The sequence below is a fragment of the Erinaceus europaeus genome, chromosome 3, assembly GCF_950295315.1.
Source record: "Erinaceus europaeus chromosome 3, mEriEur2.1, whole genome shotgun sequence".
In the NCBI taxonomy this organism is placed as follows: Eukaryota; Metazoa; Chordata; class Mammalia; order Eulipotyphla; family Erinaceidae; genus Erinaceus; species Erinaceus europaeus.
In genome coordinates this window covers 142,160,356-142,178,880 of record NC_080164.1, presented here as the reverse complement: position 1 = coordinate 142,178,880, position 18,525 = coordinate 142,160,356, and the positions used below count along the sequence as shown (strand labels likewise).

Sequence of the window (18,525 nt, the reverse complement as noted above, 5' to 3'; positions counted from 1 at the left end):
ACTTTATGTGGAGATAAAGTTAAAACATCTAAATTTGAGTCCCCTAGATGTTAAGCCTGAGCCATATGCAATACTGTTGTTGCCTGCTTCCCACAGCACTCATTCCCGTTACTGTGCATTTACTAAAAGTGGGTGGGCAATGGCGCACCCAGTAGACTGCACATGTTACAATGTGCAAGGACCTGGGTTTAAGGCCCCAGTCGAAGCTTTGCTTGTGGTGAAGCAGTGCTGCAGGTATCTTTCTTTCTTCCTATCTCTTCCATCTCAATTTCTCTGTCTCTATCCAATAAATGAATAAATAAAATTAAATATTTTAAAAAGATTGTAAAAAATGCTAAAAGGCCAAAATTAGCCTTACTGATGGACTTTAGAATGTAGTCTGTGGAAGCACTCCCTTCCCTCAGGACTAGGAGACAAAGGCCTTTGGAGAGAATACCTGGTTTTCCCGGATGTACAGTTGCGATTGGATTAAAAGCAGATATGGTTTATTCCCAGTGCCATCGCACAGGAGGGCACCTGATAGCCCTTGACTCAGGAAACAGCTGGCCAGCAGTTGTGTTCCCCCCTTAAAATCTTTTTTTGGGGAGGAATGGGCAATAGCGCAGCGGGTTAAGCGCACATGGCGCAAAGGTTCTAGGCCCCGAATCCACACATACAGGGGGGTCGCTTCTCAGGCGCTGAAGCAGGTCTACAGGTGTCTTATCTTTCTCTCCCCCTCTCTGTCTTCCCCTCCTCTCTCCAATTCTCTCTGTCCTATCCAACAACAACGATAAGCAACAAGGGCAAAAACAACGATAAACAAAACAAAATTGGGCGTAAAGTGGGGCGGTAGCGCAGTGGGTTAAGAGCACATGGTGCAAAGCCCAAGGACCAGAGTAAGGATCCGGGTTCGATCCCTCCACTCCCGCTCCCCACCTGCAAGGGGGTCGCTTCACAAGCGGTGAAGCAGGTCTGCAGGTGTCTTTCTCTCCCTCCCTCTGTCTTCTCCTCCATTCTCGATTTCTCTCTGTCCTATCCAACAACGACAACAGCAGCAACAACAACAACAATAACGACAATAAACAAGAGCAACAAAAGGGAAAAAATAGTCTCCAGGAGCAGTGGATTCGTAGTACAGGCACTGAGCCCCAGTGATAACTCTGGAGGCAAAAACATATATATATATATATCTTTATTGGGTAGAGACAGCCAGAAATCAAGAAGGAAGTAGGTAACAGAGAGAAAGGAAGACACCTCCTTCAGCACTCACAAAACTTTCCCCCTGCAGGTGGGGGCTGGGAGCCCTTGGAACCCAGGTCCTTGTGCATTATAAACATGTGCCTCCAACCAGCTTGGGTCAGCAGAGCACTGTTCAGCTCTGGTTTATGGTGGTGCGGGGGACTGAACCTGGGGCTATGGAACACTGAGGCGTGAGAATCTCTTTGAGTAACTATTTTGCTATCTACCCTAGTTCCGCTTTCCGCACCGCTGTGCGGTCAGTTCCGATCCAGAGCCGTCTCCATGGCAACCCGAGAAGGAGGGAGGAGGGGCGGGGCACCCGAGGCTGGGTGTGGAGGCTGCCCGGGGTCCCAGGGCAGGGCGCGGGCGTCCTCACCATCGCTGCCCGCATCACACTGGACGCTCGCAGTCACAAGCGGGTGGGTGGCTTGCGCAGCGACAACCCGTAGGCAGCAAGAGAGACTTAGCAGCTAGCTGTTGGATTCATCCCTGCCGTCTGATGGGTTTGGCACGTTGACCCTGACACGGTGGTTTGCAGTAAGGGCTTCCAGTCGCCGGGTGTCAGCAGGATCCTCAACGTGCACGATCGGAAGGAGCAAAGGATGTCCGAGCAGCAGCGTCCGCGAACTGAGTCCGACCACCCAACGTCTGACAAGACCTTCAAGACCTATATAACTTATGAGCTTCATGCGCCCCAGAGCCCCCGCAAGCTCTACTCGTCCTACGAACCCCAAGCACACTACGAACCACAAGCACGCTACGAACCACAAGCACGCTACAAACAAGCACCCTACGAACCACAAGCACCCTACGAACCGCAAGCACCCTACAAACCCTTAGTGCCCTACGAACCCCAAGCATCCTACGAGCCTCACAGGCCCTACGATGTACCCTATAAGCCTTTCAAGCCCCATAGGTCCTTTGATGCAATCTACGGTCCCTACGATCCCTATGAGCCCTACGAGCCCTACGAGCCCTACAAGGCCCACGAGGCCCACGAGCCCCACGAGCCCGACGAGCCCCACGAGCCCGACGAGCCCGACGAGCCCCACGAGCCCCACGAGCCCCACAAGTCCCAAGGGTCCTACCATACCATCTACGAGCCCAAAAAACCCTTGGAGCCCGATAGGTCCTTGGCTGAAGACTACGAGCCCCACGTGCCCTCTGAGCAAAATATAACCCGAGAGCCTCACAAGACCAGGGCGCGTGGTGCTGTCCGCAAGTCCCAAGAAACCCAGGTGGCTGCTCACGCTATTGTGACGATCTCCCCACCTCTGGTGACCAAATTGCCGCCTGAGATAGAGTCTCTGAGCGGTAGGTGTTGGGGCCCTTAAAAGGTATCAAGCAACTCCGACCCATCTAAAGCTGGGGGTTCTAATGTGAAGTTTTGTTTGTTAAAAGCTTACTGTCTTTTGTTTTGTTTACTTATTTTAATTTGATAAAACAGAAAAATTGAGGGGAGGAGAGGACGGAGGGAGGGAAGGAGAGAGCTACAGCATTGTTTCACCTCTCTGGAAACTTTTAACCTGGGCCCCTGTGCATAGGCAATCAATGAAATGCGCCACTAGTCGGCCCCTCGTTGTATTTTAAAGGCAGGTGACTGTCATTTACCCACTGCTTTGCAGTCTTTTCAAAGCTCAGGACTCTGGCAGGAAATTGAGACCCTTGGGTGAAGAGAGAAACGGGATCTCTTTCCTCTCTACCAGATAACTTCTGAGCTGCCCTTGATTATCCATGGTCATCTTTTTGAAACTCTTTTAATTGTTTTGTGCAGTTAGTCAATACGTGATTTTTGATTGCCAGTTTGAATTTTACCTCTGCTGTGACACTTAAGAATTTGTATTGCATGGTTGTCTTTCTTCCCAACTGAAAAGAGGAAGTGAAGGGTGTTCTTGTGTTTGGACAGAGGTAGTACTCATGTAGTTGTAGTAACAAAACTACCTAACTAATCCATTCTGTTTACCTAGTTTTTCCAGTCTCTGAAATAACTAAAATGCTTTTTTACTTTCTGTAAGGCATCCATCAGACCTTTGACCTCCAAACAGTCCTGCAGATTGTTTCACAATATTCACTTTTTCTTTATTTAACCAGAGCACTGCTCAACTCTGGCTCATTGTGGTGTCAGAGATTGAACTGAAACCTCAGACTCTCAGGCACGAAAAGTCTTTTACATAACCACTATGCTATCTCCTGGAGGATAACAATTGATTGAGAAGTAAAAGCAATCAGTCACAAACTCCTTTGTTTTCTTGCCACCCAGCATTCACCCATGGATTCTGGATTTTCTCATATTTCAGTGAGACAGTTTGTCTCTCTCCATGAAAAGCAAAATCTTCTACTTGTGCTTTGTATTCCACTCTTGTCTCCCAGAAAACTTTGTCTCGTCAGTTATCTTCCCTACAGCATGTTTCTCCCTTTACTCCCAGGAGAATCTACATCTTGCAATAAACCTTGACTCCATGTCTTCTTCAGACTTCCATCTCCAGTTATCCACCACAATTTCCCTGTTCTTTTTCAAAACTGACCCCATTTCTCACCTATCGTTCTCTCCTCAACCTCCAAGTTAGGCTTCTTTTCTTTCCACTCCACTGAAATTGCTCTCACACATTGGCTTTTCCTGCTCCAGCAAACCTGTCATCACATATGGAAATTTCAGTATCCATATGGATGATCCACTAGGTTTCTTAATTATCTGACTTGTTATTATTATTGCTCTTGTTGTCATTGCTGTTGCTGTTGGATAGGACAGAGAGAAATCAAGAAAGGAGGGGAAGACAAAGAGGGGCAGAGAAAGGCACCTGCAGACCTACTTCACCACTTGTGAAACGATTTCTCTGCAGGTGGGGAGCCGGGGGCTCTAACTGGGATTTCACTGGGATCCTTGCGCTGGTCTTTGCACTTAACCTCTGTGCTACCTCCTGGCCCCCAATTATCTGACTTCCTTATGTTGAACAATCTTGACCCTCACTCCATTTTAGTCACCCACTACTTTAGTCTTTGATAATGTCAATTATTGTACCATTTCCAAACTGTCTCAAGCATTCTAACCCTATCTGATCTTTGCAGCTCACTCCACTCTGTGTTCCTTCATCCAGTCTTCAGCTTCAAAGGGACCTCTATTTCACCGATGTTACTAACCTTTCACTATTTATCACTGCCTATGTCCTTCTCTGTCTCTCTTACTTTATAGTTTATGATTCCTCATTGGAATCACTCTCAAAATTCCTTTTCTGTCTTGCCTCTTTCTCTGACATTATTGTCTGGTTAAATCACATTTTGGGAGCCCTGGAAGTGGTGCAGTGGTGAAAACCTTAAATTCCCAAGTAAGAGCTCCTGAGTTCAATTCCTGGCATCCCAGAGCTGAGGGGAGAGGTCTTTCATTCAACAATAATTACTAACTCCTGTCTTGTTACAGGTTCTCTCTCACTAACAAATTAATAAAACTTAAAAAAAAAAATTCTTGCCTGCCCTTGAAAAACAGACAGTGACAAGAGACAAACAACTATGCTGACTGATCTTCAAGTTCATGACCTTGAATTTCAAGTGGACTCTTGGATGGTGCTTAGCAATAAAACTAAATTCCTCAAGTGAATTCATTTTTCAACATGAAATCTACCAAGCATGTATACATATATTCCCCATCTTTTTTATCCTATAAATAGTGAATGAACTGCACTTTTTCCTATCAAAGGTCACTCAGCCTGCATGTTGGATTGTTTCTTTAATATCCTTTTATTTTGCCTCCAGGGTTATCGCTGGGGCTCGGTGCCTACATTACGAATCCACTGCTCCTGGAGGCTATTTCCCCCATTTTGTTGCCCTTGTTGTAGTTGTTATTGTTATTTTTGTCATAGCTGTTGTTTTTGCTGGATAAGAAAGAGAAAAATCGAGAGAGGATGGAAGACAGGAGGAGAGAAAGATGGACACCTGCAGATATGCTTCATAGCTTGCGAAGTGATCCACTGCAGGTGGGGAGCTGGGGGTTCAAACCGAACCCTTATGCTGGCCCTTGCGCTTAGAGCCATGTGCATTTAACCCGTTGTGCTACCGCCCACCTCCCTTAATATTAAAGTTTTTTTTATTAGATAGAAACAGAAATTGAGATGGGGAGGGGAGCTAGAGAGGGAGAGGGAAAGGGAGAGAGATAGACACCTGCAACATTACTTTACCACCTGTGAAGATTTCCCTTGGCAGGTGGGGACCAGGGACTTGAACCCAGGTCCTTGTGCCCTGTAGTGTGTGCATTTAACCAGGTGGCCACCGCCTGACTCCTCTTTAATCTTATTCCTATAATTAGCTTCATCCTTTCCTGTACACTATTACTTCACTCTACGGATCATTCTCATCAGCACCTGGACATGTAACAATCACATTTATTGAAAAATCAACAAGCAACCCCCCCAAAGTCTTCCTTACCACTTCCACTCTTCTGCTTTTTTTTTTTCTTCATGTTTCAAGGAGATGAACATTTATTGGGAGGAAGTAAGGTCAGACAAAGGGAAGAAAGTACAAGCCATGTAGGCATGCAGACCCCTGAAAAAAAGAGAGAGGAAGGCTGCTCTCTCTCTCTTTAGTGAAAAAGAATAAAAAGATTCCACTATTTATGATATGGTATTATTTTTTAATTTTAAAAATTGTTATTGGATCGAGACAGAAAAATTGAGAGGGGAAAGGGAGACAAAGAGAGAGACAAAGAAACTCACCTGCAACACTGCTTTACTGCTTGTGGAACTTCCCCACTGTAGGTGGGAATCAGAGACTTGAACTTGAACCTAGGTCTTTGCACATGGAACTGTGTCCACTTAGCCAGGTGCGCTACCACCCAGCCCTAATAAATAAATCTTTAGAATAAAAGGCTTTAGGGAACTGATTTAAAAGAAACGAGATCCCAAACAAGTGTGAAAATATGGAAGGAAAACTTACCGAGCAGAATTTTTAAAATGTCTTATTTATTCATTTATTGGTTAGAGACAGAGAAACTGAAATGGAAGGGGAGACAGAGAGATATCTGTAGTACTCTTTTACCAGTTGTAAAGCTTCTCTCCTGCAGGTGGAGACCAGGAGCCTGAACCCAGGTCCTCATGCACTGTAGTCTTCTTCTAGCGTTTGCCCTTCTTCTGTAGCCAGTCAACAGCATCAGGTTGAGACTGATGTAAAGTTTCGAGACCTCCTTTGAATCTGGAGAGGTGGCAGTCATTGACTATGTGGGTCATAGTCTGTCTGTAGCCGCAGGGGTGTATGTGTTTTACTAGGTGTGTCACTGCTCAGTCCCAACCACTTTTGTTATTTACTAGTTTCAAAATGACTCTGTGTTCAGGTAGTGGGGAACATGGGAGTAGCGAGCTGGATCTAAGAAAGAAACCATAAAAAGTGAACACTAAGGGGCCGGGTGGTGGCACACCTGGTTGAGCGCACATGTCGCAGTGCGCAAGGACCGGGGTTCCAGCCCCCGGTCCCCACTTGCAGGGGGAAGGCTTTGCAAGTGGTGAAGTAGAGCTGCAGGTGTCTTTCTGTCTCTCTCCATCTCTATCCCCCCTACCCTCTCAATTTCTGTCTGTCTCTATCCAATAAAGATAATTAAAAAAGTGAATAACCTCTGTTATCTCATAATTTTGTAGATCAATATTAAATCACTAATAAATTTTTTTTAAATTAAAAAAGTGAACAACAACAATAGATCATATAGATTAATTTATCAAAGGGTATTCAGTGTTTATGTAGTCAGGCTCAGAATAGAAATGGACTGACTTAAGACTAAACTTTAAAACTGTAATACAACTAAAATATGCATGAATTTACTTCAAAAAAACCTTGAAATATTATGAGCTTAAAGAGAATAATGCCACAGAGCATAACCTGCTAAAATACTCTTAAGGAGGGAATCAGGCGGTACAGCAGCGGGTTAATCGCACAGGCGCAAAGCCCGAGGACTGGCATAAGGATCCCGGTTCCAGCCCCCGGCTCCCCACCCGTGGGGGAGTCGCTTCACAGGCGGTGAAGCAGGTCTGCAGGTGTCTATCTTTCTCTCCCCTCCTCTGTCTTCCCCTCCTCTCTCCACTTCTCTCTGTCCTATCCAACAACGATGACACCAATAATAACTATAACAACAATAAAACAAGGACAACAAAAGGGAATGTTAAAAAACATTAAAAAAATACTCTTGAGGCATTTCTCTTCTCAAGGCCTCATTCCCAGGACAGATACCCACTCCCAAGCCTGAACACTTCCTATCCCTCCCAGACTCCAGGTAACTTCTCTCTTCTTGTGTCCCTGAGGTCTGTTCTGAGAGTACTCCCTGTATTTTTTCTCTAAGTCAGCTGTATCTCACTCAGCACAACCAAAGATTAGAAGCTGAACCACTCAAACACAAGTTTCTTAGAAGGCAGGCCCGAGGGCAAGGTGGAGAATAATTCTACTTAGATAGTTTATCCGTATTATTGTTGCAAAAATTCTTTTTTTCTTCCTCCAATGAGTACTGCTATTGAAGGGTGACCTGAATCACCATCAGGAAAAAATAGACTTTAATTAATTAACTAACTAGTTAATTAATGAGAGAGGAGGAGAGAGAACCAAAACATCACTCTAAGAAATGTACTGCCAGAGATTAAACTTGAGACATTATGCTCAAGAGTCCAACACTTTATCCATTATGTCACCTCCCAGGTCACATGAGAACAGATTTTTAAAAAAAGATTTATTTATTAATGAGAGAGACAGAAGAGAAGAGAGAGAACCAGAGCATCACTCTGGTACATGCAATGCCAAGGTTCAAACTTGGGACCTCATGCTGCAGAGTTCAATGCTTTATCCACTATGCCACCCTTCTGGTCTCAGAGAACATATTTTTTAATCATGCTTTTGGGCCTACAAGATATCCCACCTGGATAGAGCATCTCCCCTGTCATGCACGTTACTCCGTTTTAAGTGCTGCTCCCAACGCATGGGAGGAATCTTCTGTGCTGTGGGTCTTCCTGTTTCTTCTTTTTCTCATCTCTCCTTTCCCAATCACATTTATTGGGGGAAAATAATAGTTGATACACGAGCACAGTTTATTTCCCCGTGATTAGTGTCGGCACACCACTCCTATCACCAGCCCACTTCTCTTTACTGTGTGCTGGAGACCTGATGCCCTCCCCAACTCTCTCTCTCTAGGCCTTTGTTTTGATGCAATACACCTCACCCAGTCCAAGTTTTCCCCCTTGCTTCCTTTTTCTCACTTTATTTCTTAAATGCCACCTATAATTAAAAAAGAATATCTGCCAGCCCAGGGCAGTGAAACTCAGGTGTAAACCAAAAAAAAAAAAAAAAAGAAAGAGAGAGAGAGAGAAATCTTGCTTCCTCCCAGTAGATGGCAGCCTTCTTCTCCACCACAGGGCTAGATCATCCCAGTTAGCTCCAGAATGCAACCTTAGGAGGTTTGTGGGCTACAAAATCAAATTCAAGCACATAAAGGGACTCATACAAGGTGAAGCATATGCTTTTACCTACTAAGGCATGTACTGACCCCATTTCCTTTTTTTTTTTAATTTTTATTGAGGTTGCTTTTACTTACAAATTCTATAGGTTTCTAGGATCTATGATCTGGAAACTGATAATCAGAGACGTGAATTGCCCAATATCATTCTGCTGATTAAACAATAAAGCTGGGGTTTGAGAAGTCTGTCTGGTGCCAGAGCTCTTCCAGCTTCGTTTATCTCAAATTCTGCAGGTCATAGGAAATGTTATTTCAGAACTCTTAGATGTGACTAAAAGCTCCCAAGAAGAGACTGCCTAGAATAATTTACTATGAAGCCTATTATAATCTTTGAAGAGTTTGGTCTATGTGGTAATCTACACTTCCCCACATTAAAGAAAGACTCCATTTTTGTTGTTGTTGCTGGGGCTTCACTGCTCCAGGCCTACTTGTTCAGATAGAGGAAGAGAGAGAGAGAGGACAATACTGAAGATTCTCCCATGGCTGTGGTCTCTCATGTGTTGGGAAGAAGCTGAAACCTGAGTTGTTTAATGGCAAAGTAGACACCCTCCCAGGCAAGCTATATCATTGGCAAAAATAAATAAGTTGATAAATAAACTGTTCTAAAAATGGTTTATAATTTACTTACTCATTTCTTCTATTTTGGTCCTTTCAGGTGTATTTAATTTTTCACTGTTAAAGGCACCACAATAAACATTTTGTGCATAAATCTTTGCCCATACTTGGATTTTTTTTCCTCTAGAGAATACTTCTAGAAGTACAATTGAATTTGGGAGTGTAGACATTGCTGATTCATACTGTCAAACTATTTTTCAGAAAATTTGCTCATTTCCATCAAAAGTTCACAACATTACCCTTCAAATATCATTCTTTGCAATTTTGTTTTGCTAATTTTAAAGTTCACAAACCCTTGTTTTTATTACATACAAGTTTGATATTACACTTATTTGTTTTTCATATGCCTTCATATATGAATTTAGTTCCTATTCTATTTAATTTTTGATATCTGCCTTACTGTTTATCTCAATTAATATTATATACTATTCAGATATTAAGACAATATTAAGTATTCTATCATTCATTGCAAAATAGTTTATAAGTTTTTACTTCTTCAAGTTTTATTTTTTAACATGCAAGTTTTTGTTTAAAACATTTTACTCTATTGTTTACCTCTATATCTTTTGTCACTTTTATCTCTAAGAGATTGAAACACAATGAGTAAATATATATATACTTATTTTTGTTCTAATTCATTAAAAAAATAACTACTTGATTTACCTGTGGCTTATTTTGACACATGGTTGACACTTTTGATTTGTCCATTCCCTTAAGCACTTGTTTTTTTTTTTTTTTTTGCTTCCAGGGTTGTTGCTGGGGCTTGGGTGCCTGCTCCTGGAGACTATTTTTTCCCCTTTAGTTGCCCTTGTTTTTTTTACGTTGCTGTAGTTATTATTGTTGTTGTTATTGATGTCATCGTTGTTGGATAGGACAGAAAGAAATGGAGACAGGAGGGGAAGACAGACAGGGGTAGAGAAAGATAGACACCTGCAGACCTGCTTCACCACCTGTGAAGCTACCCCCTGCAGGTGGGGACCCGTGGGTTCGAACTGGGGTCCTTGTGCTTTGTGCCATGTGCACTTAACCCGCTGCTACCACCCGACCCCCAGCACTTGATTTTCTTAACTTTGTTTGACTTGTGATGCTGTCTCTGATTCCTATTGAGTCTAATTTTTTTTTTTTTTGCAGATGTGGATCGTTTTGATTTTATAAGAAAAAGGCAAGTCTACAGTTATATTCCCAGTATTCTATTCCCAGACTGAAGCTAGTGGGCCAGCCTAGCTGCATGGGGTGTAATCAATCTGGGCATTTGAAGTGAAAGCCTACTATAAAGTTATGAGGAGATTCTTATGCTTTGCCCTTTTCACATGCTACTTTCCAGTGACAATTCCTACAGGAAAAGGAGAGAGACAAAGTGATTACAAAGTGAGATGGGGTGGCAGTGGCCTGTGAGATAACAGAGTAGATAAAGTGTTGGGACTCTCAAATGTAGGTCCTGAGTTCACTGCCTGGAAACACATATGTCAGAGTGACAGTCTAGTTCTTCTCCCTCTCTCTTTCTCATTCAAAAATAAATATTTTGAGGCCAGCAAGGTACCTCACTTGGATAGTGTGTTGCTTTGCCATGTGTGACCCAGATTTGAACTGGCTTCCACCACACCGAAGGAAATTCCTATGCTATAGTCTTTCTCATTCTCTCTGCTTTTCACTAAAAACAAACACATATAAAAAATTAAAAGTAAATAAGTGAGATGGGAAAGAAAACTTATGTATAAGAATTCTCCTTATATTCACTGTTTCACTTGTTTGCTAAATACTAAGTCTATTACATACTAAGTCTGAGTGTTTAATGAGTTTAGAATTTCATGTTGGTGATTTCATATCACAGATTACATTAAACTCTAGGTTTAGTATATCCCAGTCTTTCCTAGCTTTAAGTGTCATAGCTAATGGAATTTCAATGCTTATTTAAAAGGTGTGTGTATACATGCAATGCACAAAATGTTTCCTGAAAAAAAAGCTTGTTCTTATAAGAGGTAGAAGAGGTAACAATAGCACTATTAAAGTGGAAAAAAACAAGCATTCATATTAATAGTTCATACAGATGGGAAGCAGTAACTCTAGATTTTGCTTTTCATCCATTCTTGAAATGAGTTAAAACTATACATATTTGTTATTTATTCCATTTAGATTTATTGTCACTATTTAGACTTACTATGCATTTTCTATTTGTTGTGGTTTCTAGTTGCTTCCCCCCTCCTCTTTCAGTCAGTGAACATTGATACTTTATTTATGTAATGTCTTTAATTTTTAAAAAAAATATCTTTATTTATTTATTGGATAGATACAGCTAGATATTGAGAGGATAGGAGGAGATAGAGAGTGAGAGAGATAGAGAGACACCTGCAGCTCTGCTTCACCACTTGCAAAGCTTTCCCCCTGCAGGTGGGGGCGGCAAGGGCTCAAACTTGGGTCCTTTATAGCATTATAACATGTGCACTCAACCAAGTGCGCTACCACCTGGCCCCTATATGTAATTTCTTATAGCTTTTTTCCCCTTCATTCTAAAAATTCTGAGGAGATAGGACAGATAAAAATTAATTAAAAAACTTATTATATTGGGCAATTAATGGCCTATAGTCAACAGTAAAATACAGTATTTTGTACATGCATAACATTTCCCAGTTTTCCACATAATAATGCAGCCCCCGCTAGGTCCTCCTCTGCCATCATGCTCCGGGACCTACACCCTTCCCCCCACACCAGAGTCTTTTACTTTGGTGCAATACACCAACCCCAGTCCAAGTTCTGCTTAGTGTTTTCCCTCGGATCTTGTTTTTCAACTTCTGCCTAAGAGTGAGATCATCCCATATTCATCCTTCTCTTTCTGACTTACCTCACTTAACAGGATTTCTTCAAGCTCCATCCAAGATGGGGTGAAAAAGGTAAATCACCATTTTTAACAGCTGAGTAGTATTCCGCTGTGTATATATACCACAACTTACTCAGCCACTCATCTGTCCTTGGACACCTGGGTTGCTTCCAGGTTTTGGCTATTACAAACTGTGCTGCTATGAATATAGATACACACAGATCTTTTTGGATGGGTTTGTTTGATTCCTTAGGATATAGCCCCAGGAGAGGAAATTAACTAATTTTTACTGAGAGAAAAATAAATTCAGAGAAATTGTGTCACTTTCCCAAGTTTGTGTGGTGGCTGAGTCATGGAGTTCATAGAACTAACGTTTATCGACTTAAACTATTACTTTACTTCAAGAAAATGCATGCCAAATGAGCAAACTCTTCTTTAGCTAAATAGATGGTGAGATAGTTATGCCTAGCTTGTGCTCATAGCCACAAAAATTATGAATAAAGTGTTTTTCTTTAAAAACATATATATATAAATATATATATGCTATTATTGGGTTGTCAGAAAAGTGATGACATATTTTTTCTGCTTTCCTATGCAAAAAATCACAACTTTTCTGACAGCCCATATAGTACTACTTGCTTTTGATTGCTGAATTAGGTTTGATTCTATGAAGAATTTGTGCTAACTGCATCATCTGTCCCTGTCTCCATCACTAAAATAATCTTGTGGAACAGATATGGTATACTTCACTATTTGAATGAACATATTTTTCAGAATCTAAGAAAAATAGTTCAATATATTTTCGTTTAATACAAAAATTGTTTCAACTGTTTCATTAATTCAGACTTGAAATCATTTCTGTAATTGTTGATATATAAATGTGTGTTTATTGCTCTGCACCGAAGGTAAAGATTTCAAAATGTTCTTGGGTAGTGACTAACTATGGAGAGCTAATTATCAGTGAAGATATGGAATAACAATGTGATACCTATTAAAACACACACACACACACACACACACACACACACACACACACACACACACACGCCTTCATGCATTACAAATCTTTCAACTGCATCAGATAAGAGGCTAATAACCAAAATATATAAAGAACTCACCAAACTCAATAACAAGAAAACAAATGACCCCATCCAAAAATGGGGAAGGGTTATGAATAGAATATTCATCATAGAAGAGATCTGAAATACTGACAAATATATGAAAAAATGCTCCAAGGCATTGATTGTCAGAGAAATGTAAATAAAGACAACAATGAGATACCACTTCACTCCTGTGAGAATATCATACATCAGAAAAGGTAGCAGCAACAAATGCTGAAGAGGTTGTGGGGACAAAGGAACCGTCCTGCCCTACTGGTGGGAATGTGGAGAACAGTCTGGAGAACTCTCAGAAGGTTAGAAATGGACCTACCCTATGATCAGGCAACTCCTCTCCTGGGGATATATCCTAAGGAATCAAATATATCCATCCAAAAAGATTTGTGTGTATCTATATTCATAGCAGCACAATTTGTAATAGCCAAAACCTAGAAGTAACCCAGGTGTCCAAGGATAGATAGACTGAGTAAGTTGTGGTATATGTACACAATGAAATACTAGTCAGCTATTAAAAATAGTTATTTCACCATTTTCAGCCCATCTTGGATGGAGCTTGAAGGAATCATGTTAAGTGAGATAAGTCAGAAAGAGAAGGGTGAATATGGGATGGTCATAGGCAGAAGTTGACAAACAAGATCCAAAGGGAAAACACTAAGCAGAACCTGGACTGGAGTTGGTGTATTGCACCAAAGTAAAAGACTCTGGTGTGGGGTAGGGGGAAGGTTCAGGTCCTGGAGCACTAGTGGGGGTTGTACTGTTGTGTGGAAAATTGGGAAGTGTTATGCATGTAGAAACTATTGTATTTACTGTTGACTGTAAAACATTAATGCCTTAATAAAGAAGTTAAAAAAAATCCTTCAGCTACACTCTTTTGTTTCTTCATAGGCTAATGACTAGACATTGTGAGGTAATGCAATACTTGCAAGAGAAGGGAAGGCTATATTAAGATGAAGAGATTTAGGTTGGCGATGTAGCCATAGTAACATAATATACAATACTTCATGAATACACAATACTTCATGAAAAAGAGTGGTATTAGCTAGACAGACCTTCACACAGAATTAGCAAATGTTAATGAGATTATTGCCAATTGAAATAACAATCCAATTTAAGTATCTACAGAGTAAACCGGGGAACAGTCAACCATCATGTATAAAATGATACTTTAAAAAACTCATTATTTTAGCTGTGAAGAAAAGGTACCTAGGGAAATCTTGACTTAGAGGTGATGACAGAAAGGAGAAATTAACTTATGTGAAAAAATTAATGTATAATAAGACGTTTTGTCTACAACTATGGCTTTCTCTCTCTACCTAGTCACCCTCCCTGGAAAGTTGGCAAAGGCTCTCTCAGAAGAGGTGATGTGATACCTGCATGGCAGGCCTTCCTTCTGTTTAATTAAGATGTAGACTTTATTCCGGGTAGTGAACAGTATGTTCATTGTTTCTAGGTGTTAGCAGGCATGACATGGGGGTTATGTCATATTGATTATAACAGATTCCACAGAGTTCACCTCCCATGAATCTTTTTGATGATTTCTATTCACAACACAATCTCATGTTCTGAAAGACTATAATTGTTCACAAACAAACTTTGCTATTAATTTAAAAAATTTAGTGATTCAACATTGATTCACAAATACATGATTCTAGGAACATAGTTTCACATCTCTATAAGTGTGTTTACAACTCACCACACCCACCACCAGAATTCCTCTACCACTAACCAAATAGAACTCACTACCAACCACATCCCTCTATTCTTTTATAGTTCTTTCCAATAGCCACTACAATTTTCATAGTGTCTAACAGTCAGTTTGGTTATCATTCTTTTCTGAAAGTTTGTGCTAGTTATCTATATCCCACATATGGTTGAAACTATTCAGTAATTGAGAGCAAGGTTGTAGACTCTGATTACTTTTTCATAGGTTCCTTGAGTATTTGGGACTTCAGACTGGGAGCTTTTGAATTAAGCAGCATAGTCCTGAGTGATGAAACGCAGATGGATTCGTGTAGTAGGAAAGGGAAAGTTAGAAAAGTCCTAAGTCTGAGGCACAGGGAAAGAAAGAGTGTGGAAATGGAGTACTATACCCACCATTTTCTTTTCTCTCTCTCTCTTTTTTTTTTTTTGCCTCCAGGGTTATTACTGAGGCTCGGTGCCTGAACCATGAATCCACTGCTCCTGGAGGCTATTTTTTCCCCTTTTGTTGCCCTGGTTGTTTTATCGTTGTTGTAGTTATTATTATTGTTTTTATCTCTGTCATTATTGTTGGATAGGACAGAGAGAAATGGAGAGAGGAGAGGAAGACAGAGAAGGGGAAAGACAGACACCTGCAGACCTACTTCACCGCCTGTGAAGCGACTCCCCTGCAGGTGGGGAGCCGGGGGCTCGAACCAGGATCCTTAAACTGGTCCGTGTGCTTTGTGCCACGTGCGCTTAACCCACTGTGCTACCGCCTGACTCCCTATGCCTGCCACTTTCAAACATGTATTTCACTTGGCAACCTATTTGAAAGGTAAATGATCTCAAATGTATCACTTTCTCTGGTTTACTGATGGTCCAGGGATTTTCTTTGACAGATCAAATTTGTTTGCTTTAGTATTCATATTTCACATATTAGTGAAACCATCCAGTAACTGGAAGCAAAGTGTTCAAGCCAGAGATAAAGAGAAAAAGGCAACAACTAGAATTCTCAAATCAGACAAAACATTTTCCAAGTTTATATGTTATTTATTTATTTTTATCCACAGTGCTTTGCTGGGGATTTATACCTGTGTGATTCCACCACTCCTTGTGGACTCTCTCTCTCTCTCTTTTTTTTTTTTCTTTTTTCCTTTCAGTCTTATAGAGAAACAGAGCGAGAGAAGCAGACACCACAGCCTTGTTCCATCGCTCGTGAAAACCTCCCCTGTGCATGGAGCTCCCCTGTGGTGCGAGGGGTTCGAACCTGGGTCATTGCACATGGTAAAGTTTGCACTTTACTGGGTGAGCCGTCTCCTGGCACCAAACCAAGTTTATATTTTCAAAAACTCATTACCAATTTAATTAAATTGGCATTACTGAACAATTACATAAAGGTATCATGCTAGGTGTTAACATTTACTGAGTACTCACTCCATGCTTGCTGAGCACAGGAGCCCTTGAGATGGATATAATTATTTTTATTTATAGATGAGTATAAACACCGTGTCTTCCTGCTATTTTTTTTCTTTTTTCTTTTCTTTTATTTATTTATTCCCTTTTGTTGCCCTTGTTGTTTTATTGTTGTAGTTATTATTGATGTCGTTGTTGTTGGATAGGACAGAGAGAAATGGAGAGAGGAGGGGAAGACAGAGAGGGGGAGAGAAAGACAGACACCTGCAGACCTGCTTCACCGCCTGTGAAGGGACCTGCCTGCAGGTGGGGAGCCGGGGGCTCGAACCGGGATCTTGATGCCGGTCCTTGAGCTTAGCGCCACCTGCGCTTAACCCGCTGTGCTACAGCCCGACTCCCTATTCCTGCTATTTTTTAAACATATAGGCATAGCTTCTGCCCCAGGACCTTTACTCTCATCATTATTAACAGAATGGGATGGTTCATCTCTGAAAAATTTGTACAGTTAGTCATTGTTCAAATATAATGAAATAACTCAATTGGATAGTACTTTTTAAAATATATATATATTTTTATTATTTATTTTATTCCCTTTTGTTGCCCTTGCTGTTTTTTTTTTTTATTGTTGTAGTCATCATTGATGTCATTGTTGTTGGATAGGACAGAGAGAAACGGAGAGAGAAGGGGAAGACAGAGAGGGGGAGAGAAAGATAGACACCTGCAGACCTGCTTCACCGCTTGTGAAACAACTCCCCTGCAGGTGGGGAGCTGGGGGCTTGAACCGGGATCCTTACACCGGTCCTTGTGCTTTGCGCCACCTGCGCTTAACTCGCTGCGCTACTCCCCGACTCCCTTTTTTTTTTTTTTTTTTTCCGTGTGTGCAACCCAAGTTTGATCCATGCCCTCGCTGCACTGGAGGAAGCTTCCATTCTATGGTCTATTTTACTCTGTCTCTCTCTCTTTAAAACAAAAATTGCATATGCCTTTTTGATTGTTCTATTTAAGATTATAATCCTTGCCACCCAGGAGGTGGTGCAGTGATGGAGTCCTGAGTTCAATGCCTGCACCACGAATCCACCGCTCTTGGAGGCCATTTCCACCCCCTTTTTTGCCCTTGTTATTGTAGCCTCGTTGTGTTGTTCGTTGTTGGATAGGACAGAGAGAAATAGAGAGAGGAGGGGAAGACAGAGAGGGGGAGAGAAAGATACACACCTGTAGACCTGCTTTGCCGCCTGTGAAGCGACTCCCCTGCAGGTGGGGAGCCGGGGGCTGGAACCGGGATCCTTACGCCAGTCCTTGAGCTTTGCGCCACATGCACTTAACCCACTGCACCACCGCCTGACCCCCTATTTTCAACTTTTTAAATATTTCACAAATATATATGTATATGTATAAATGAGGGCAATACAGAGAGTGAAAACCTAGGACATTGCTCATCACTGGTTTATAGTGGTGCCGGGGATTAAACCTGGGACTTCAGAGGCTCAGGCATGAAAGTCTATTACATAACCTTTATGCCATCTCCCCAGGTTAATACTTTGAAAAATCAAATCAATAGGGGGAGTTGGGTGTTAGTGCAGCGGGTTAAGCGCAGGTGGTGCCAAGCGCAAGAACCAGTGCAAGGATCTCGGCCCGAGCCCCGGCTCTCCACCTGCAGAAGAATAGCCTCACAAGTAGTGAAGCAGGTCTGCAGGTGTCTATCTTTCTCTCCCCCTCTCTGTTTTCCCCTCCTCTCTTCATTTCTCTCTGTCCTATCCTACAACGATGACATCAATAATAACAATAATAACTACAACAATAAAACAAGGGCAACAAAAAGGGAATAAATATTTTTAAAAAAATCAAATCAATAGGGCTGAGATTAATCTCCCTCAGATGATATGTTGGAGTAGCAGATATGATATAAACGTATTTGTTAAATGTTCTCTTTTAATTAATCAACTGGTATTTGTAGCTCTTTTTCTAGGAGGAGACTTCAGCATCTTTCTAGGCCCAAAAAACAGTGGGGATTTCCTGATCGGTAAGACAATGTTTTTCCACTGAGAAACATATTTATTAACAACTTAGCTCAGATATTTTAATGAAAGCATGACTAGGATGACATTAGCATAGATAAGCGCTAAAACCTATGCAAACTTCATTTTTCTATTTTCTAACTATATGTAGACAAGATGGCTATGAAGTATAAATGA

General features: G+C 41.5%; 1 protein-coding gene across 2 annotated transcripts in view; it reads left to right on the top strand.

Moving 5' to 3' along the window:
• Nucleotides 1-1,584: 1,584 nt before the first annotated feature.
• Nucleotides 1,585-18,525, top strand: part of SPMAP2L (sperm microtubule associated protein 2 like) — a 39,546-nt gene continuing 22,605 nt past the window's right edge. For both annotated transcript variants that reach the window (XM_060188023.1, XM_060188022.1), the window contains exons 1-3: nt 1,585-2,532; nt 10,439-10,469; nt 18,288-18,353. In XM_060188023.1, the coding sequence (XP_060044006.1) occupies nt 1,821-2,532; nt 10,439-10,469; nt 18,288-18,353 (809 nt within the window). In that variant the 5' untranslated portion in view covers nt 1,585-1,820. The remainder of the gene's footprint in view (nt 2,533-10,438; nt 10,470-18,287; nt 18,354-18,525) is intronic.